At 44.6% G+C, this 23,545-nt stretch overlaps 1 protein-coding gene across 5 annotated transcripts in view; it reads right to left on the bottom strand.

Moving 5' to 3' along the window:
- The window catches only part of KALRN (kalirin RhoGEF kinase), a 707,465-nt gene that overhangs the window by 464,531 nt on the left and 219,389 nt on the right, over positions 1-23,545 (bottom strand). For all 5 annotated transcript variants that reach the window (XM_030942180.1, XM_030942185.1, XM_030942189.1 and 2 more), the window contains exons 4-5: positions 5,353-5,545; positions 450-962 (exon numbers count right to left, since the gene is read on the bottom strand). In XM_030942180.1, coding sequence (XP_030798040.1) covers positions 450-962; positions 5,353-5,545 — 706 coding nt within the window. The remainder of the gene's footprint in view (positions 1-449; positions 963-5,352; positions 5,546-23,545) is intronic.

The raw sequence follows: 23,545 nt of genomic DNA, 5'->3' as shown, positions 1-23,545 counted from the left end.
ATAATCACTAGTTAATATTATAGAGGCTGTTAACAGTACTGTTTTTGTTCCTTAGCTGGCTCGAGCAACTCATTACAGGTACTCGGGGCAGCTTCTAACAGTAGGTAAAAGCATGGACCCTGGAGCCAGACTGCACTTCCCAGCTTGGTGAATTCTTTAACCTGTCAGTTTCTTCATCTATAAAATGTGATTATAATAGTATGCCTATCTCTTAGGACTCTTGAAAGGATTAAAATGAGTAAATTTACACACAGTGCTTAGAACAATACTGGGCACATAATAAATACTATATAAGGGTGAGCTTAAAAAAAAATTACACTAGCTAAAACTAGTAGGCACACTGTTTTAAAGCCTTCCAGAAAAGTACTATCATTAATCAGAAAGCTGGATGAGCAACCTCTGCTCCCTCACCCCCATCCCAGCTCAGGTTTGGCCTGTTCCCTTCCTACCTTCTCAGCATCCTGCTCAAAGAGCCGCAGTTGAAAGCACTGGTCCAGCTTGAGCTTGCGCACGTGCCACATCTGGTGCAGGTGCTGCCGGGTGGAGTGCAGTTTGTCCAGGAGGCTGGTGATCTTGGGCACCAGGCTCTGGAAGTCAGCACTGCCCGGGATGCAGTTGCGTCCTGAGAAGCCGTCGCTGCAGCGGATGCACTGCAGCAGCCGCTGCCCCTCTCGGTCCAGCTCCTCCACAGGGGCCTTCAGCACCTTTTTCTTGAGCTGTGTATGCTCATCAATAAGCCGCCGAGAGCCCTCCACATCCACGGGAAACTCCTTCCGGGCTAGCATCTCCTGGAGGTCCTCGAGGCGTGAGAGCAGGTGCACGGCGCTGTTGAAGAACTCCTCCAGGGAGAGCCGCAGTTCGATCCACTCCTCGTGGTTATAGTCCAGGGAGCCGTCAAACTCCTCTGTCAGCTGGGAGGGGTCCACCAGTTTCGTGAGGCCCTCCACAGATACCATGCTCGTCTGGAAGGGGCAGACACAGACAAGGATACTCAGTAGTGATGCTGGGGGGAGAACAGGGCAGAAATAGGATGAGGGAAAAGGACAAGGTAACTCCACATAATAATGACCACAGCCTGCCTCAGAAAGGGTGATAGGGAGCCATGGGACTCACTGGTCAGGAGTCACAGATCAGCTGGGATCAGCAGTTTCTACAGACTGCTGACTGCTTTAGCAAGCCTCTCCAACTGCCCCCCATTTACCACCCCAGAAGAACTGCCTTTGTGTCCCTGCTCTCCTCATTTTCCCTCCTCCTGACCCCAAGTTCACTTCAATAGGGTTTCAGATGCTAGAAGCAGAAGCTGGAAGAAAAACTGACCTAAGTTTCTGGGGGACAGTTTTCTACAGCTTTAAAACCAAGGCCTGTGGACCCAGGGTATCATCATAGTTGGATTAAGCAACGTGGGCCAGTGCTTGGGCTGCAAAGATTTCATAGTCTTATCTTTTCCGAGGCTCTCCCTGTTAGCTCTTCTGTGGTATGGTGAACAGAACTAGGGATGGGCAACAGGGGAGTCTGGGCCCTTGGTTTTCTCTGTGAGGCCCCTACAAGCTCCTAGAGAGCAGAATGGAGAATGTTTGTCTCCAGGAAGCAAAGTGTCTCCAGCAAACGGTGATGCAGGCAACCACCCTAGTTTATTAGTAAACATCTTTTCCATCCCATAGGGCTTTAGGCTTCTCTTCTTTCTCATGAAGAATGAGAGGCGAGCAAATTAATATCTGGGTTTGGGTCCCAGCCCTACGCTTACTAACTGTGTGACCCAGGACAAGCTATTAAGGTCTCAGAGCCTCAGTCTCCTCCTCTGAATAATGGAGATAATAATTCCTTTCTTAAGGGGCTTGCAGAGATTAAATGTATCAATGTGTGTAAAGCACATGGGGTGCATAGCATGGAGTACATGCTCAATCCCTGTTAGTGCTCACTCTGATGACCTGAAGGCTGCATCACTACTCAAAACCTGAAAAGCAATTGATCTCTGTGTCTTGCTACTCTCTGAGCATTCCCTCTTTGTTCCTTCTCTTTCCACCCCTCTCCTAAGAGGAAGGAAGGAGTTGCCACAGGCAGGAGGGCTGGTCTGGAACAATGGTTGTCAAACTTGACTGCTCATTAGAATCCTTTGGGGAGTGTGCAAGAACACCAATGCTCAAACTTCATCCCTAGAAATTCTGATTTAATTGGCTAAATGGGAGCTTGGACATGAGTAGGTTTAAGAGTCCCTCAGGTTCTTAGTCCCTCAGTCCCTCAAGATTCTAATGTGCAACTAGAGTTGCAAACTCCTGCTAATCTCCATCCTTGCTACTCAAAGCATAGCTCTCAGACCAGCAGTATTGGCATCACATAGGAGCTTGTCAGAAATGCAGAATCTTAGGCCTTACCCCAGACCTACTGAAGCAGAATCTGCACTTTCAAAATCCCCAGGAGATTTGTGTGCATTAAACTTGAAAAACCCTATTCCAAAGTACCTTCTCCTTCAAATTTGGCTCAAAGTTTACCACTTCCGGGAAGTCCTCCATAATTATACTTACCAATTAGGTATAAGTATCTGTTGTTGAACAAGCTTATACTCTCATCTCTGTATCACTTGTCACCCCACTCTGCACTAAGTATTAAATTCACTGTTTTTAAGATACTGCCTTATAAATATTCCTTTGATTGGGAGGCCCCCAGCTATCTCTCCTATACCTCTTATTTAGGAGACAGAGACAAGCCTCCTCAGCTTAGAGTGAAAGAGGTGCAGAGAGATGGGACATGCAGGCCAGCAAGGCTGAAGCATAAGTATCAAGACTTACTGAAAAGATTCTTTTCAGTCTCTTCAGCTTATACATTTATAGGCTTGTTGTCACCACTTCTGTATAAACAAGCCAAAATATAAAAAGCATTTCCCTACAGGACTCCTACTGTTCCCGAGGGGTGCTGGGAGACTATAATAGGTCACTGTTTTTATACCAAGCCAAATTTCTTGTATTGTTTACACAGAGTGAGAATCGCCTGCATCAAGGGTCAGGTCATTGTGCTCAAATCACAGCCTATTTGACACCACACACAGGCGCTCCTGGCCCCCAGGGCACAAAAGTCTGGAATGGAAAGCTGCTGAAAGATTAAAAGCAGCTCTGCATTTTCAACACACACACATTTAAAAGCTCATCCCCTTGCAAATGAGGACTAGAATTCCGAGGAAGGGAACAGTTCAAATTTGGCTGGAACACAGACACTTAAATCATTGATTTAATCTGATGTATTGTCATTTAAAATTCTCAGGGGAAACATATACCCTCTAGAAAATTTAGTTTGAGGCCGGGCGCGGTGGCTCAAGCCTGTAATCCCAGCACTTTGGGAGGCCGAGACGGGCGGATCACGAGGTCAGGAGATTGAGACCATCCTGGCTAACATGGTGAAACCCCGTCTCTACTAAAAAATACAAAAAAACTAGCCGGGCGAGGTGGCGGGCGCCTGTAGTCCCAGCTACTCGGGAGGCTGAGGCAGGAGAATGGCGTAAACCCGGGAGGCGGAGCTTGCAGTGAGCTGAGATCCGGCCACTGCACTCCAGCCTGGGCGACAGAGCGAGACTCCGTCTCAAAAAAAAAAAAAAAAAAAAAAAGAAAATTTAGTTTGAAAACATGTTTTCCTTGATTATGAAAGTAATACATCATCCTTGAAAAAATAAAAATATATGAAGTAAATAAAAACCACCCATTGTCCAGTCACCTAGAATAAACCATCACTAATATCTTCAATCTCAGTTTTCTTTTCCATACATACACTTTAAAAACAAATCTCAGATTGTACTATCCATATTGTTTTATCACCTGCATTTTACAAAACAATAAATATTTTAATACTACTTTTTCTAAATATGGTTTTTCATGGCTTCACAGTATTTGGGTTTTTTGTTTGTTTTGTTTTGTTTCTTTGTTTTTGTTTTTGAGGAGTTTCGCTCTGTCACCCAGGCTGGAGTGCCATGGTGCAATCTCAGCTCACTGCAACCTCCGCCTCCCGGGTTCAAGCGATTCTCCTGCCTCAGCCTCTTTGAGTAGCTTGGATTACAGGTGCACGCCACCACGCCCGCCTAATTTTGTATTTTTAGTAGAGACGGGGTTTCGCCATGTTGGCCAGGCTGGTCTCGAACTCCTGACATCAAGTGATCCGCCCTCCTCAGCCTCCCAAAGTGCTGGGATTACAGTACAGGCATGAATCACCACACCTAGCCAGTATTTGTGTATTAATGTCACCAACATTAATGGCTAGCAAGGATACAACCTATATATGTGTATGTATATGTACTATATATGTATAAATATTTATGCACATCTGTACATATACTATTGTATAGGAACATATGAGCTGTGATGAACATTCTTGTAGACATTTCTTGTTTGCAATTTTACCTGGCTTTTTACCTTCTTGTTTGTTGAAATTTTGTATTAAGAATATTTTCTTAAATTAGGCTGGGCACAGTGGCTCATGCCTGTAATCCCAGCACTTTGGGAGGCTGAGGTGGGCAGATTACCTGAGGTAAGGAGTTCGAGACCAGCCAGGTCAACATAGTGAAACCCCGTCTCTACTAAAAATACAAAATTTAGCCAGGCATGGTGGCAGGTGCCTGTAATCTCAGCTACTCAGGAGGCTGAGGCAGGAGAATCACTTGAACCCAGGAGGCAGAGGCTGCAGTGAGCTGAGATCATGCCACTGCACTCTAGCCTGGATAACAGAGTGAGACTCTATCTCAAAAATATAAATAAATAAAAGAATATTTTCCTAAATTAGTTACTAGATACAGAAATACAGTTAAATAGAAGGAATAAGTTCTAGTATTCAATAGCACAGTAGAGGAATTGTAGTTAACAATCATTTATGATATATTTCAAAAGCTAGAAGAGAAGAATTGTAACGTTTCTAGCACAAAGAAATGATAAATGTTTGAGGTGATGGATATCCCATTTACTCTGATTTGAGCATTACACGTTGTATACAGGCATCAAAATGTCACATGTACCCAAAAATATGTACAACTATGATACAGCAATAAAAAAAGAATTGCTACATCAATAGACATAAACTCTTCCTAAGGTTTTTGATACAAATTGCAAAGTTGCCTCCAGAAATAGTTGTCCCAATTACACAACCAACAACAGTAAATAAGACTGTCTAATGAAGGTGTGCATTGGGGATGATCTTGTGAGCTTCTTGTTCCTCGCCATACTCTAACTGGTAAGGCCATGGTGGTCAAGGAATCCTGAAATCTCAGCCCTTGAGGTGTCACATACTGTATGGTAGATGGAGAAGAGGAAGTGAGGAATGTGTGGATGGCAGAAGGGGAAGAGAAAGAAGATGCTAAGAGAGAGAAATCTGGCTCACCTCAAAGATGAATTTAGAGCTGCCAAAGTTGGTCTTCTGTTTCTGCCAGAAGTTGTCGGGTTTAATGATGAGGGCCACATGGATCTCAGCTGGAAAGGCTTCCTGCAGCGTTTTGAGGAGGGGCTTGATGAGGTCCCACTTGGAGCCCCGCATGTCGATGATGACAGTGAAGCCACGTTTGCACACGTCCTCACTGTGGGGAGGTCAAAGGTCAGTATGGTCACTCTGGGTAGCTGAGACTTTGAAGTACACAGTCAAAAAGCACCCGGAAACCTGCACTCCCCTTGACCAGAATCACTCTTCCAACTTCATGTCAGGTCTCTTGGCCACCTTCAAACCCAACTCAAACTGTATGCCTCAGAAAAATCCTTTCTACATTTGACCAATGGTCCTGGCATTCTGCCTTCTCCCAGCATTTGGCAAATAACTAGGCCTTCCTTTTGCAAGCTGAGTATCCCTAATCTGAAAATCCAAAATCTGAAGTGCTCCAAAACTTGAAACTTTAAGAGGGTCAACATGATGCTCAAAGGAAATGATCACTGCAGCATTTCAGAGTTTGGATTTTCAGATTAGGGATACTCACCCGGCAAGCAGAATGCAAACATTCCAAAAAAAAAAAAAAAAAAAATCTGAGGTCCAAAACACTTCTGGTCCCAAGCATTTTGGATAGGAGCTACCCAACCTGTAGTCAACTGCACTTGCTGGGATGTTTACAATTTGGATATTCACAATTGTATTTTATTTTTATTTTTTGTCTCCCTTTCTTGTTTCTAAAATGAATCATGTTTTCCCCATTGATATTCCAGTTCTCTAAAGACAGAGACCCTGTTGCCTCTTAAATCTGAGATGGAAAGTCCTTGACAGGAGTGTTGTTCTGCCCTGTGCCTACATCAGTGACAGACACTAGTACATCTTACCACTGAGGCCAAACTGGGCCAAAGAATACTTTTTCAAAAAAGGGCTCTAGGTTGATTCTGCCAGTTGATGAGAGATGGTACACAAAGTATTAATAACATGTCTTTACCACCATTGTATTTAAGATGTACTACTTATAGTTTATTATTATTTTTCACTTTTTTTAAAAGAGTCAGGGTCTCGCTATGTGCACTGGCTGGAGTGCAGTGGCTATTCCCAGGCACAATCACAGTGCACTATAGTCTCAAAACTCCTGGCTTCAAATGATCCCTCTGCCTCAGTCTTCCAGGTAGCTGGGACTACAGCCTTGCGCCACCACGCCCAGCTTTGTGGTTTAAAATGTATGTCAACTTAAAAAATCAGGTCGCTGAGTCATGCTGATCACTCAGAAAGAGCCCAGAGTGGAACTGACTGCAACGGAAGATGCAGACCAGTTGTTTCATGTATTTCCATTGTAAGAGTCAGAGTATAAAATGCATGTATCAGGATGTTAAGGGAGGATGAGGGAGGAGTAACTCTTGAAATCAAGGCAAGATGAAGTGACAGTGACCATCTTGAAAACCAAGACATCAGCAGGCTAAATAAATCAAGATGTTGTTATATAAGTTAGTAGCAAAGTTTAAACACTTGAACTTTGACTATAACTCCTGAGAATAGGATGAAAAAAAATGAAGGTCAGAATAGTTATAACATCTCAGTTTGGAAGACAGTCTATGTTTGAGTAGTTAGGGGTCTTCTCTTATTTTTTTAAAGCCAATCCGTTTATTGTATAATTCAAAATAGACATTGATTACTTCATATTTTAAAATATAAATACCGGCATAGTATTTCCTTATGGTCTTTCACTTAATTTCCCATTTCCCAGACTGCAGTTGTTTAAACCACTATGTATGTTACATGACCCACATATGTGCCTACCACATATCAGTTGCTCACAGCTGCTGGCAGTAAGGTCACAGAAGGATTCAGGTCACAAAAAGAAATTAAAACCTTTTGGGGGGGCTTTATTCTCAAATTTCAACCAGTGATGAGATTGTTACAGCCTCATTAAGAGACCACAGCTCTTGACTGTGTGCATGTCTCAAGCACAAGGTAGCATACTTAGGCATCCCTGGTACACAGAAAATTCCCCAGGAGAGGGGACTCTCTTCAGCATGAGAGAAAGGATGAGTGTTCTCCCCAAATCCTTCATCCCAAAGGAAAGGAGTTGCCTCTTCTTCCCTGACGCTTATTGAAACAATGAGTGGCCAAATTTTCCATAAATAATTTTCTCTATCCTCTTGTCTTAAAGCAATGTGACTTTTTTCCAGATTACAGAATTTCTTTCCCATTATAAGAGAAACACCTGATAACTACACAAAAGTTATAGTCAAAGATCCATGCAAGAGATGCTAATGGTAGGACTTTATAACACCCAGGCCTATATCCTTTCTACCTTTTCTGTGCATAGAGTTTTCATACCATGTACTGTTCTACTTTTCACTGTAACACAGCTTTTTCTCACGTCTAAAATTTCTTCCAATCTGTTGCACTTAGTGATAGTCCATCTTATGCCTATACCATAACTTATTTGATCATTCTCTTGATTGCTTTACAGAAAGGTATGTCAACTTACAAGTCCGCCAGCAGTGTATGACAGTACCCCCCTTACTCTATCCTCACCAGCACTAGTCATTGAATTTTTAAAATCTTTGCCTGTTTTATTAAGAATACATTGTATTATATTTAAATGTGCATTTATTTGATTACTAGTTATTGCTTTTTGGCCTGTAAATATTTCTTCTGTGAATTACCTGATCAGCTTTTTTATCCATCTTTCCATTAGGGATTAGAGGCTTTCTATTGGGATTTAGGGGTTTTATCAGTGAACATCGTTTAGTGTAGCTTGACTTATATTTGTTGCATGCCCACCTATGTCAGGTTCAGCACCGTTAACTGTGGGTCTTGCCTTTCCTTAGAGATGATTGTCTTCCTTATTTCCCAGCTCCTCAGACTCCATCTCTGTCGCCGTAATTATGCTGACCGGAGAATTCTTTGTTCCTAACAACAAATATTCTGTGTTGCTACCGAGAGCTGGAGGTCAACAATCCCTACATCTAAAGCTGGTGGTCAGTAGCAGGTTATGCCCTGTTAACTAATCATTTCTGACAAATAAGAGTAGAAATTAGGTCTTAATATTCTATAGGAGGTTCTCAATAACTCAGGAGATGGTGAAAGAGGCCCAGGAGCTGAGTGCTGTGACCTAATCTAATTGGCATCTTTCTGTGAAAAACAGGCTAATCTTCCAAGGTGTTTTGTGTGTTTGGTTTCAAGTAAGGGGCATAGCTGGGAAAGGGGAAACAACTATTTTACTGCGCCCTCATTCTATGCTGGGGCTATAGTTCGGTATTTGCCATACATCATTTCATTATATGCTAATAATAACTTCATAAACTAGGTATGGTTATCTCCATGTGAGAGATGAAATTGAGGCATAAAAATTTGCCTAAGATCACATAACTAGTAAGTGGCTAAGGAAAAGTTCAAAATGAGGACTGTTGACTTGAAAACCCAAGCTCAGGCTGGGCACGGTGGCTCATGCATATAATCCTAGCACTTTGGGAGGCTGAGGCAGGCAGATCACTTGAGGTCAGGAGTTCGAGACCAGCCTGGCCAATGAGGTAGAACTGTCTCTACTCAAAAAAAAAACAACAACAAAAAAGAAAACCCAAGCTCAGGTCACTATATCATACTCTACCCCACCACACTGACACTATGTATGGGTGTTTTTGTTTGGGGACAGGAGTCGGGGGCCGGAGACAAGGGGATTAAGTTAGGGGACTCAGAGGAGATGGGATAAATTAGGGCAAGGAGTCGAAGTGAGTGATCTCCCTTCTGCAGTCTGTGCAAAACCACAAAGTCAGAGAAGCAAAAGAGCGTGGCATATTGCGAAAGTTCAAGCAATTAACTCTGGTTCAGGCCTTTGAACGCAAGAGAGTGCAGCTCTGAGTGCCTTGGAGAGTCCCATTCTGGGCTCTGTCCCTCTTTTTGCACACACCCCTCCACCCCGGGAGCCAAGATGACTCACCCACATAGAGTCTGTGCTGCACATCCGTATTCCCCTTGTAGGTCAAGCTCCTAGTATCTGAAACCCTAACACTCTTGCCCAAAGGGCCCTTAGTCTACTTCCTGGGCCCATGGGTATCTCTTTCCAGGGTCCAATTCCCAAGGGCAAGTAACATCACTATTATGTGTACCCCTAGGCCCAAGGGATGACAAAGGGCTGCTATTTGAAAGGATGTGGCTAGAATATAAATGTGTGAACTGGGGTGTTCACTTGCATGCATGAGGCGCCCCTGCCATGTAGGGCTGAGCTGGGGAGTGGAGAGAGAAGGCAGGCAGAGCATGAGTGGGGGCTGGTCTACTGTGCTACCACATTTGGGCCTGGGAGCTCAAAGGAGTCCAACAAATCTAAATTTAAATTTGGCCTTCTAGGTTGCTGTGAAGATATATTTGTCAAGGTAGAAGGACAGAATATGTTTTATTTAACAGTTTGTTAGCTTGCTACATTAATTTTAAATATTCAAAGGGTATGTGAGCTTCCATTTGTACTCTTGCCTTAGGCACCACAATGTTAGAATCAGGCCTTGCAAGAGAAGAGACTGGAGAGGATGTAGGCTTCAAATCAGAATGCACTTCGTATGCCAAGGCTGGAGCAGTAGATTTGTCCTAAAGGCAATGAGGAACTACTGAAGGGTAAGATTCAGAGAAGGAACGTGATCAGGTGATTTGGATTGATTACCCTCCAGCTGTGCAGAAGGAGGGTAAATTGGGGTCAGCCCAAAGGAGTGTGTAAGAGTAGAAGAAGGGTCCTTGCTAAAATGACTCTTCATGGAAGTCTTCCATGGACCACCCTATTTAAACCTGTAACTGTCACCCAATACTCCTTATACCCGTTCTCTTTATTTTTCTCCTTAGCACTTATTACCATCAGGATAATATGTTTTATTTATTTACTGTCCATCTTCCCTCACTGGAAAGTAACCTCAGTAACGGCAGGGAGTTTTTATTCATTTCACTGTTGAATGTTCAGTGCCTACTACAATGCCTGGTAGTAAACGAGGAAGGGGAGCCAGCAGTTAAGGGTATGAAAACTAGAACCAGCTTCCTAGGCCTGAATCCTGGCTCCATCATTTACTTATTGTGGAACCCCTCTGTGCCTCAGTTCCCACAATGTAAAATATGAATAATAATTACAGGGTTGTCTTAAAGGTTAATAGACATAAATCACTTAGGATGGTGCCAGACACAGACTGTTCTATGTAAGTCTAAGCTGCCATAGGAGATGTCACTGGTGTCCACCTAGGATCCCTTTACTAACTACTATGACTGTTCTCCACTTCCAAGAGTGTTGGAACTATCAGCTGATGCCTGTAACCATCTCTGAATGCTTGCTTTAGCTGATGGCTATGCTTCTCCAAGAGAAACCTGGGCAGTTATATCCCCACACCAGGGCTGGCGAGTGCCTCTCTGGTGGAGGTGTGTCAGAGCCTAGTTCCTTTACCTCATTGCAGAGTAACTCTGAAGTGTGATGTATTTTCACCGCCTCCCCAGTCTCCCCAGAAGGCTCCAGCTAGACTTCACCTGAAGTTTTCACATATCCTTAGTTGGTTTTTCCCCTTTCCTTACTCTGCTTCTTTCTTCTAAGTTTTTCCTGAATAGCAGGCCCTTAATAAATCATTTGAATCCAAATTCCTTCATATTAAACACAGCCTAAGACAGTTATTTTTATTACAGTTATAAATAATAATGTAAATATAAATTGTATGCAGTTGGCCCTCCATATCTGTGGGTTCCACTCCATATACTCAACCAACCTTGATGGAAAATATGTACAGTCACCTCTCTGAATCAGGGGGTCTCAAACTTTGGTTGGTTGAATCTGCCAATGTGAAACCAGCAGATTTAGAGGGTCGATTGTATATTTCATACATATATGAAATTCTGAAGGCAATTTGATAATATGGTCTAGAAGTTAAAAGAGAAACCAGATGTGGAAATGTTTATTTAGGAGTCACACAGTGCCTGGCACATAGTAGGTGTTCAATAACATTTGCTGAATGAATAGATTCCCAAATGGGTGGTAGCTGATGTGCACACAAGTGGGTGAGATCCCCCAACAAAACCGAGGAAGAAGAAAATAACCATCTTCTGGGTCAAGGATAGAACTGGCAGGAATATCAGTGTTTAAGAGATGGGAGAAGGAAGTAGATGACCCTGAGGAAAAAATGAAGAGGTTAGAGAGAACCAGGAGAGGAATGACATCAAAGAAATAAGGGAGGAGAGGATTGCAAGGAGGAACAACAGTGTCAAATGCTGCAGAGAATGGTCATTCACTGAGAGCAGAACCATTGTATTTAGCAACTAAGAGGCCACGGTCCCATGAGTCAGGGAAATTTCAGTGAGGTGCTGGGGCCAGAATTAATGCTGGAGCAAGGAAGCAGTCTTGCTGGTTAATCTCTGTAATGATTAGCAGGAAGAGCCACAGACATCAGAGGCTGCTTGTGGTGCGCTTCCACCCCCTGACTCTGTCTCCCTGACCCCAGCAGTGGCCAGAGTCTGCATGGTGTTCCCTGGCCAACCCAACTCCCGCAGCTGCTCCCCAGCCTGCCCTCTTCCCCAAGGCTCCACACGCCCAGACCTCTTCTCTCATTCACTGTGTTCAAATGACAGCAGTTTCAGCAGACCCGTTTACAGTGGAACATAACTAACAGGTAGCCTGCTTTCTCCCTTTAGGTGATTTACCTCTTAAAAGATATTTATTAGCCCAGATCAAACTTTCAAGGGCAGAAGTTTGCATTGTGTATGGTGAGGATGGGGGCATAGGAGGGTGAAGTTTGGAGCGGCAGACTTTTATATACTTATTTTTTATTTAAAAATATTTTTTAAAGCAGACTTTTAAATCCCCTCAGGAGGGGAAAGAACAGTGGGTGACCCCCTTCCTGTTCCCACACCTGCTACTTGAGAGGGAGAAGCAGTCATTGCCCTGTCTCCCCTGTGCCCACCCTGCCCTATAGTTTCCCATCTGGGGCATGGGTCCCCTGAGGCCCCCTTGGCCAGGTTCTCACCCTTTGTGATAAATCACAAACCCTTCAAACTGAGCTGTGTTCTGTTTCATAGACTCCAGGGCTCTTGGGCCCAGAAGTCATAAATGTATACTGAATAACTGGATGATTGATCAGCTGTGTCTTGTACTCAGTTCTAGACCATTTACTCTTTTGTTCATTAAATGTCACTGGGGCTGTTTTCACTCAGTAAGCCTGTGCTATCTCAGAAAAGCACTTTCACCACTTTATGCCAATGCTTCTCAAACTTTAGTGACTTTCCTTATCACCTAGGTCACTTGTTTAAAAATGCTGATTTGGGGGAAGCCTTCCAGATATTCTGATGAACGTTGGTCCGGGATAAAGCTCAGGATTCTCCCCATAGTGTCTCCAAGGACAACAGTTAGGCACTCTTAGGTGTGGTTTTTGAGAGTTTAATGATAAAAACTCGCTTTGTCTAAATCAGATATTATGATATGCATTTAATAAACAGTAAGTAACACACAAATGTATCAGAGCAACAATGAAATAAGTCAGAACAACATTTGCAAGGTGAACAACAGCTACCCCATACAGAAGCCTGCTGAAAATGTTAGTTTCTCTCTCCATGTCCTCAGGCATGGAGTCATTTATTGCAAGAATAGGCTTGGAAAGATTTCTGCCATTGGTGTAAATGTCTGGTTCTTTTTGCAAACACTGAGCTCCTCCTCTTGGCCTAATGAGGCTTTCCCTGAAGAGCTTGGCAGTTTCCGTTCCCAGTGTTGCTGCCTGTGCTCAGACACCTGCTGAAGATTTGCTTTCCCTGGTTCCCCTCTCTAAGTTGCCATGAAATCACTGCAAGGTTTCTGCTTCTTGTCATTACACCTGACCTGGCAGCCACATCTCAAACCTCTTGGCAAGGCCTGGGTGTCTCTCTAGGTGCATGTTAGGTCCTGCCCACATCTGATGCACACAAAGTCATCTCCTGACCCACTTGGCTGGCTCCAGATCTGACTGGATCCAGGTGTAGAGGACCTCTGTAGGGTGGGTGGGTGTGTGAGGAATGAATGAATAGGCATGTCACAACTGACCATTTTCACTTATGGTAGCCTAGCAGAGATCACAATTTAGCAGCCCACTACTGAAGCCAATCCCCAAAAGTGGTTTTATTAGGCACAGTTGTTGTTGTTTGTAAAGTTTTTACACATCTTTGGAGAAGGCTTAAAACCACTCTTCAAGCCACTCCCAGCTTATTTACAAACTTATACAACCAGTTTGTTGCCCTTTGAATTTGCCTTCTCTGTCTTAGTTGCTACTATTATCCCAGCCCTGTTTCACACTTTAGGAGACTCAATTACCTCCACTTGAGGGGCAGGGGGCAATTAGGGTACCAGTGCCTCAAGCCACAGGTCTCTCTGGACCCAGACAGCAGGGCTGGGCACCTGTCAATGACAACCCCAGGCCAAGCTTTGCCCTACATTACAGTCTGGCCTTAGGGAGAAAAATGCCACTTTCTCCCATCTTGTCTTTCAATCTCTTCTCCCTGGACTTCTTTCCAGGTCCCTGCCTGAGCAAATCCCAGAATGTCTCTCTGGATTCTCTCCTGGCCACATGAGTGAACCACCCTGCATACGGCCCATTATCATCTGACCACAGGGTTGAATTCAAATGCTACCTTCTATTCTTTCCTGATCTTTCTTCTATCTTATTGCCTGATCTTCCTCTGTCAGAGCAATCTCCTCCTCGCTAAAACAGATAACATATTATCCATGCCTCTCTTAATGCATTTATTAGTTTCAATTTTATATTCAATTTGCCCTCTCATGCCTCTATGTCTTTGTGCTTGCCCACACCAACCCCATCTTTGCTTGGATAATTTCTACTCACATTTTTACATTCACAAGCCTCACAAGCCTCTTCTTCCAAGAAGTCTTCTCTTACAGATACATGCCCTCCCCACCCTGCTCCATCCCCACCGGGATAAGGGGATCTTCCTATGCATTGCCATGACCCTGTGCTTTCCCACATGGCAACTGTCATGGCTATTGCAGGGTATCTACAGCCAGGCTCTGGTTGACCAATTTCTGTAGTCTTACATTCATATGGCTTCAAAAGGAGAACCTCATTATGAAGGTGCTTCATAGATAATATAGTGTCACATAAATGTACAATATTATCTATTAGATCATTAATTTATTCATCCAACATACATTTATTGAGCATTTACTTTGTGGCTGGCCCAGTACTAGGCACCAGGGATATATAAATGTGGACAAGACAGAAACATGAAAGTTTCATTCTAGAAGGAGAGGTGGACACAAGACAATGCTAGATAAAGAGAAGAAATGTAAGTTATGATAAGTCTTAAGAACATCTCAGGACAGCCCACATGAGGAGGAAAGACTGAAACTACAAGAAATAATTCGTTAAGGGAACACTAAAAAAATACTAGAGGCTGGGCACGGTGGCTCATGCCTGTAATCCCAGCACTTGGTGAGGTTGAGATGGGCAGATCACTTGAGGTCAGGAGTTCAAGACCAGCCTAGGCAACATGGTAAAACCCTGTCTCTACTAAAAATACAAAATTAGCTGGGTGTGGTGGCAGGCACCTGTAATCCCTAGGTAGGCTGAGGCAGGAGAATCGCTTGAACCTGGGAGGCAGAGGTTGCAGTGAGCCGAGATGGCACCATTGCACTCCAGCCTGGGCAACAAGAACAAAACTCCATCTCAAAAAAATAAAATAAAATAAAATAAAATAAAACACTTCAGACAGAGGGAACAGCCTGTGCAAAGGCCCTGAGGAGTCAAAGAGCCTGGATGGTGGCTGCTCCTCCACCGCAGCCAGGGAAGAAGCAGAAATCATGAACTTCAGTAAGGAAGCAGGAGACCAGCAGCCACATCTGGGCTAGCCCTCTAAATCGTGAGGACCTCAAATCCTCCAGCTGAATACACATATACAATGAGAGCCAAACTACTGAAATTTGGAGCAACTTTTTTTGGTAAAAATGAGACATATAGCCGGGCGTGGTGGCTCAGGCCTGTAATCCCAGCACTTTGGGAGGCCGAGATGGGCGGATCACGCAGTCAGGAGATGGAGACCATCCTGGCTAACATGGTGAAACCCCGTCTCTACTAAAAAATACAAAAAACTAGCCAGGCGTGGTGGCGGGCGCCTGTAGTCCCAGCTACTCGAGAGGCTGAGGCAGGAGAATGGCGTAAACCCGGGAGGCGGAGCTTGCAGTGAGCTGAGATCCGGCCACTGCACCCCAGCCTGGGCTACAGAGCGAGACTCCGTCTCAAAAAAAAGAGAGACATATTCATATATTAGTGGTAAAAGCTAACTTACTGAACACATGAGGCATTTGTATACATTATCTTATGTTAACATTTGTATACATTATCTTATTAATTCCTCACATGAAACTCATAAGAAGCTGCTATTTATTATCCTGGCCTATTGTTAAGAAAACTGAGCCTCAGAGAAGTTACTTACAATCACCAGGAAGGGGTAAAATCAGGATTTGAATCTTGGTTTGTTTGACTCCAGTATCTGTGCATAAAACTACCATGCTTTCTTGCCTCATAGATGCATAGAACACTCGATCTTGAAGAAACATTCATGCTTCTTCTTGCTAGCTCCTCCTGTTAGAACTGAGGGTAGCAAGTTTCAGAGCTGGGAAGTGACTTGCTCTAGGTCACACAGTCTGCTGGATATCTTAGCCATTTGGACCAGGCATCTAGTTGTCAACTGCCTTACTCCAGGTCTTTTATAAAACCATGAGAACTCTGGAAGTGACAGGAAGAAAAATTCTCCCTTGAAGAAGCAAACATCAAATAATCTGGCTTGGAGGCCCACGGTGTCCTGTGTGAGTACTAAAACCCCTAACTCAGGAATAAGGACCATCCTCCTCATGGTTTCCACTGTGCTCTGGCAGCAAGGAAATGCCCTAACCCTGTTTGCCCCCACTCATGTGTTACCACCTGAGATCTACCCCATTTCTGTGAATGTCTGGCAGATTCCCATTGAAAACAGCTGCTGGAATAAAGATCACATTGATCCATTCTGACGGCAGGTGGGGAAGCAGAGACCCACATGTTATGGGTCTCCAGCAGGCCAGCCGGGGAGACGAGGATTTCTGTTTACCTCCTTAGTGTGTGCTGCTGGGGGCCGGTTCCATTGGTCTGGGTGTGTGTTTCAGGGTATCAGCAGTGTGAAGATGTCAGAATCCTAGTGTGAGGACCAGGAATCCCTAGTGCTTGGGTTGTGATGCAGTACAATTAACCTTCGAATAAGACCTATTCACTAGGATGTCCAGGGAAGGTGACAAATTGAACATGGGTAGAGAGCTAGCCTGGTCACTGAGGAGTGGCTGACAGAGAAGAAGGACAAGGCAAGCTAAGAGTTCCTCATTTAATGAGGGTGGCACTGGCCCTGCCATAGCACATCTTTGGTCCTACAGGGCTGACAGTGCAGGATGACCTGGAGGAATGATAAAGAGGAGTCTTATCCATGATGCCTGGGCAGCCGTTAGTACCTGCAGACCATTCACCATGAGCAGACAGAAACCAGAAAAGGCAGGAAGAAAAAGTAGCCCCAAATAAGTATCCACTTCACACTTTCTCCCAGAACTGTGCTGCACCCATGTTTACCCTAAATCATTACATAAACTGAGTTCTTCCAAATTTGAGGAGAAAGAAAGGTTCCTGGAGTTCTGTAGAGAAAATGATTCTCCTGACCCATTTGTGCTGGAATTCTCAAGCCATTCAGACATGTGGAGAGTCTCTGGCTGTGGCATCTTGACTTTGTTCAAACTTTTGCCCGTTCCTTGATCTGTGTTAAGCTGCTTTCTGCTCCTCAGGGCTATTCTAACTGCCTCAGCACTTCTGCTGACTGCCCCAAGCCACAACCACTTTCTGAAACGCCAGAAATCAGCAGGTGTTAAATAAAACTGTTAAAGACACATTAGCACCTGCTTTAAGTTCTCTAACTGGTATAATCAGAAGTAGTAAAAAGAATATTTGAGGAAACAGTGTCTTATAGAGAATGAGCCGCTCTCTGGGAATGGGTTTTGAATGAATGTTTGTTCCCACAGACAGTTCTCAAACTGGTCCTTTACAGTGGGGAGGCCTCCTGGATGTCTGGGTATCCAGACAGCAGGAGAGAGGTGGTGGGGCTCCCTGTGCTGGTCATGCGCTCTCTCTGCTGGGTTATGGGCGACTGTTCTCCACTAGCTGGCTTTCTGTCAAGCTGTAATCCAACTGCCAAAAGACCTCCTCAGGATCTACGTTAATTCATCCAGAGGTTTTTGTTGTTGTTTGTACGGGAAGTCACCCTCTGGCCTCTTTCCCAGGTTATTATTCCAAAGAGTTAGTGTCTTTTCTACCCATTTAACAACACATCTTTTGCCTCTGCACATCTGATTTGTGATGCCAGGGCTGGTGGGGGCAGTGGGGTGGTGCAAAGGCAGTATCTTATCCGAAATCTAAGTTTCAATTCCTCCTCTATAAAGTGGTTTGACTCAGTGTCTGTGCATAAAACTACCACGCTATCTTGCCTCACAGATGCACAGAACACTTGATCTTGAGGAAACATTCATGCTTATTCTGCTAGCTCCTCCTGCTACAGCAGAGGGTAGCAAGTTTCAGAGGCGGGAAGTGACTTGCTTTAGGTCACACAGTCAGCTGGATATCTTAGCCATTTGGACCAGGCATCTAATTGCCAATTGCCTTACTCCAGGTCTACAAAGTGAGGAGATTACAATTAATTGGTCTGGGGCTGGACTCCATCATTTTTAAAAGCTCCCCCTGGTGATTCTAATGTGCAGCCATGGTTAAGTACCACTGAAGGTAAAGCTGTAGAGATTTGTTTGCCTATTTCTAGGTCTAGGAACTACTCCTTGTCAGTTCCTCACCCTCAAGTGTGCCAGAAGCAAACCCAACTCTTGCCCATCAGAGTCCCAGGGAAACCCTAACTGGAGACCAAATGAGGAAGGTTGACAGTTTCTACCTTTTTAAAGTCTGCTACCTAATTCTACACAAATAACACTATTAAAAAACAAAACAAAACAAAAACAAAAAGACCTCTCATTGCAAACACCTGGAACAGGGATGTGGCAGTTTTTCTTTTTCTCTTCCAAGCAGGGCGCGGTAAAGTATTCAAAAGCACTGACTCAGGTCCCAAGGTCACACCCAACATTCGCAGGTATAGCCATAAAATGACAGGTCCAGAGGCCTAAAATCACTCAGCGGGATCTCTGCATCCACATCCCAACTTGTCTTCAATGCTGCCTTTAAACAAAATATTCTAAAAATCAAGTCTTCTCATACAGAACAAAGACAGTGGCTCACGCCTGTAATCCCAGCACTTTGGAAGGCTGAGACAGGTGACTTGCTTGAACTCAGGAGTTGGAGACCAGCCTGGGCAAGATGGCGGAACTGTGTCTTTACCAAAAAATACCAAAATTAGCCAGGCAAGGTGGCGCATGCCTGTAGTCCCAGCTACTATGGAGGCTGAGGTGGGAGGATAGCTTGAGCCCAGAAGGTTGAGGTTGCAGTAAGCTAAATTGCACTACTGCACTCCAGCCTGGGCAACAGAGCCAGATCCTGTCTCAAAAAAAAAAAAAAGGCAAAGACTTGCCATGCCATGCTGCAAATAGTCAAAAGAGCATGCCACAGCTGAAGGGAGCTCTCAAAGAGAGCTCCAGGAATGGTGGGGGTGACAGCAGTATCGGGCAAATGCACGCAGCCTTCCAAAGGATATACACCTTGGAGGGACCAGCATGAGGCAGCTGCATAAACCCTGATGTGTTTGTCAATCAGTAAGGTCATTTTACAGCCTTACAGGCTCTGAAACACAACTCTTGTTCACCAAAGGAAGAGACCCACTTTCTGAATCAGAGTGGCTTGGGGGCACAGTGTTTGTTTGGAAGGAGCTACTCTTAGCCAATAGAAGACATGAAAACTGTGAAAGCCCAAGAATCATTGCTCCTAGAAGTCTGGTCTAGCTGGCTAGGGAGAGAAGGTGGCAAAGGGGTGTGTTCAGATAGGAGTGGGATGGAAACTGACATCCATTTCAGGACAGCAGCTTCCTGCCCATTTCCTACCCTCCCTCACAGAGCTGTTCATCCCTTCCTTCTGGGTCATTCAGAACATGCAGCAGACATGAAATGGAAACCAAAGCACTACAGGGAAAGAAAGAACTGGAAACCAAAACCCACACAGCCCTCCCATTTTCCGCAGCCCTCCTCAGACAAACCCCAGGGTCACTCTCCTCTGGCCTTCTCTACCCTCTCCTTCTTCCCCACCCTCCACTCCCCCATAGTCAGGCTATATGAAAAACAATTCATCTTTTAACTTTTTAAAAAATATATCATTATGATCATAGCACATACATCCGTGAGCAACAAAGACTGTGACCTGTCTAAGCACAGTGCCTCAGCCACCCCACCGTAAGACCCAGGGAGCCTTTCTAAAACGCGGAGTAAGAGAATAGAGCTGAGGGGACTCAAGAGAAATGGCAACAGTGCAGCCATGGGCTGCCTCCCACTGGGGTGCTGCCCCCAGCCTGGCCAGGAGACAGAGCAGCAACTCTCCTAGGCTTGGCCTACTACCGTGCCATCACCACTCCTCATTCTCTTGCCACCCCCCATGCCTGCCCTCTCACAGGAACCCCCACTCACTCTCCAGCTGGGCTCTGGTTTCCTGGCAGGCTAGGTGGAATCCTCATTAATAAACCACATGTTTCCTCCAGGAAACAGCCCTTGCTGTGGCTTGCGCACACCCTCTCTCCTTCCCTCCTCCTCCTTTTTCCTTAAGTAGCAGTCACGTTCTTGAAAGCCCAGTGCTCTTTGCCTGCAGTACACAGACACATGCATAACCATCCCCACCAAAACACAATGCAACACCCCACACAAAGCCACCCCCCAGGCCATGCCCACTGGATTTTACCAACCAGTGCAGGAGCTCTATTTCCTGCAGGGCAGGCGGCTGTTACCCTCTAGCTAGCCTGCCTTCCCTCTGACACCCAGCCAGGGTTGCCCTGGCAGACAGGACTGATGAGATCCCCATGGTTTACATGGTGGAAAAACCTTGTGATGGCTCAGACACTAGTGGGAACCTGGGAATTACAAGGGAGGTCAAAGAGCTGGAGTTGGGGGAGCCCTGTGGGAGGTGGAGGCATGCATGTTTGGATCTTGAAATGGAACAGGGAGGACCAAGGGCTCCAGGTCTTTGCTCCAAATCAGAATAAATTAGGCTGCCCCCATGCATAACTAGCTCAGAGGCTCAGGAAGCTCACATATAGGGTGGAAGAATCCCTCTACATATGACTTCATAGAGGCCTTTAACCTGTGCATGCTGCTCTGGGGACCCTGCTGTCCCACAGGCAGGGTCTGTGTTAGGGGGCAGTGTATGTATGGTTGCAGCAAGCTCAGGACTGGTACCCTGGCCAGCTGGAGGACCCTGGGCCCATGACTGGACCCCTCTGGACAGCATTCTACTCTTTTTAAAAGAAAGAGTTGGCCTGGCAGACCTCTACAGCTTCTTCCTGCCTTTAAGCTCCAGAATTCCAATTCATCTATTTCCTTTACAATCCAGGTCAGATTTTTACCACCAGTAAATTATGTCTGATTACGTCCATTTAACTGATATGCTTTTGTGGTTGCTCCCTTGGAAGGTTTCAGTTTTTGTCTTTTCCTGTGGATCCTGAAACCTTAACCAGACCACAAACCTCCTGAAGGCAAGAACTGGGTCCCTCCCCTATTCCCCACCCCATTAATCTGCAAATTCAGCCAAAAGATCATTTGATCATTCCCTCTGAGTTGGTGTGTATGTAAGAACTAAACAATTGTCTTGTGTATCCACAGAATTAAATCTGGACCAATGTGCAATCTTCCCAGTGGAGCACTCCATCATAGTCAGAGCTGCAAGAGGGTGAGGAATGGTCTTGCCTTCCTCCGAGTCCAAAACAGGGAGCTTCTCTTCAGCCAATGAGGGTGAAGCCTGAATTTCCTGCAAAGGAAAACAGCTTATGGTCTGGAGATCCAGGACATTCTCTTCCTGTGTAGGGAACCAGGGTGGAGTGCATCACAGGACAAGGTTCAGACCTTGTCTCAGGCACCAGGCCAAAACCTGGCACATGCATTACTAGCTGATGGAAACAGATAAAATTCCAGCTCAGGACAGAACAGTCTGGGAGATGCAAGGGAGAAAAATGTACTTATTTTAGAGTTTTTTAGTAGTTCTCAAAACCGAGGCTGGTCCTCACTTGACCTAGAACAAATAGGGAATGCAGAGAGGAAGGAGGCTCTGAGAGAAAAGGAAAGAGGGGCCAGGGCCATCAGGACACATGTTTGAATTACGTCAGTAAATTATCCAGAAAAACATTTGTCCTTGCTGAGTCACCATGGCTGACAAAGTGCTCCCATCTAAGTTCCAGGAGAAATGGGGCTGGCTGTCATATTTGCTTAATTTAGGAACAAGAATATATCTCCTTGGTGAGACTGAGTCCACTGCTGGTTCCCTTGCAGGCACCTCCATGCTCCGTTCCCTGGCAGAAGGCTCTGCCCCCCTCTCTGCCACAGTGCCAGTCCACCCACCTCTGGCCTGGGCACCCCCTGTGGTCACAGCCCCCGACAGAGGAAAAAGGACCTCCTGAAGGGAAACCTCAGTCTGGCCTCGGGTACTTCATGTCTGAAAGAGAGATCCTAGCATTGGCCCTAAGGAGTATGGGGGGTGAAGCCCTCTTCTTTTTCCTTGGGGAGCCTCCAGTCTAATTGAATTCAGCCAGTTTGCAAGGTGGTGCTCCACATCCTCAGTGGCAAGAAACAAAACCAACCATTCCGACCTGCAAGAGGTTCACCACCTCTCGGAGAGAAAGCTGTGTGGTTTCTCTCAGGACAGGCAGATCTCGTAGAAGGGATGGGACTCACCCCCACTATATGAGTTTCCTAGATTCAAAAATATTTAAATGTCATTCAAATCACTTGTTTGTTTTGTTTAGGTAATGCTGGACTTTTGAGAACGAAATTCTGAATAAATCTTTTTTTCTAAAGCAATCTAAGAAGAGATGAGATGGGGTAGAGAAGGCGAGGGGGAGACTTTTTTTTTAAATACAAGTGACAGTGGCAAACTGGTACAGAAATCTTCCGCAACTGATCAGTGCCTACATCCAAGTTAAATTATCTGCAACAAAACCCTAGATAGTGTTGTTTTTCTTGTACTCATCTTCCATGTTGAGAGAAAGTAAATGTTGTCTGGAAAGGAAGGTCTGAAAAGACAAATTATCTTCTATGTTTTATCGTCAATGTTCATGGCTGATGAAAAAGGTCAGGGGGACACTGGGAGCTCCAACAGATAAGTTCGCTTGGGGCACTGCAACTTCAAGTCGACCAAAGATGAAGGCAAACCCAATAGGAATGTTTTTTGTTAGTGATTTAGACTTTTTTAAATTTGATTTTATTTAAAAAAGAATTATTATAGAAACACCACACCATTTATTTCCCCAAAATAGCATTATTATAAAACTCCCAGTTTCAACTGGCAATTATTACATAGCAGGTGAAACATGTTCACAAACAGTACTTTATCTATCATTTACTATAGTTCTTTGAGAAAGATTGTCTCAAACTCACTTGTAGTTGAGGAAGAGTAATCCTTGCTTATTGGTTGCTTAAATTTCAGTGTTTCAATAAAATTTTAAATGGTAAAGTTTGGAAAATCCCAGATTTAATGAGGAGACAACCAGAATAGAACCACTGGAGCCTCTGACAAAATCCATCTGTGTCTTCTTGGGCAGCTGAGCTCAGGTACTCTACCACTTGGTGGCAGCACACCTAAGCTGCCAGAAGAGTGTACAATAAAGGCAGTCTCTACAAAACTGAAGTGTCATAACATAGAGTATCAGTATCAAATATATGCCTGAAAACATACTCAACCCCAAACATCAGTGAAGGGCACATAATCAGACTTAACCAATGATAAGTAAAGAGAGAAACAGAAAATATAGTGAAAATGATATGTAATGGGGGAAAGACAAACAGCCCCAACCTGGATCCCAGTAACTAAAAAACACATCCTTTTTACCCGATGCTAGGCTGTCTCTCCTACATCTCTATTCAGGGAACTCTCTTATTTTCAATATTCCACCCAAATGAATCCCAGCTAAATTTAACTCATCCTGATTACCTACCACAAACTCCAGAAACACCTGAATGCAT

The sequence above is a fragment of the Rhinopithecus roxellana genome, chromosome 1 (genome assembly GCF_007565055.1).
Source record: "Rhinopithecus roxellana isolate Shanxi Qingling chromosome 1, ASM756505v1, whole genome shotgun sequence".
In the NCBI taxonomy this organism is placed as follows: Eukaryota; Metazoa; Chordata; class Mammalia; order Primates; family Cercopithecidae; genus Rhinopithecus; species Rhinopithecus roxellana.
The sequence above is the reverse complement of the archived record's forward strand: the minus strand, read 5'-3'. Positions and strand labels throughout refer to the sequence as shown.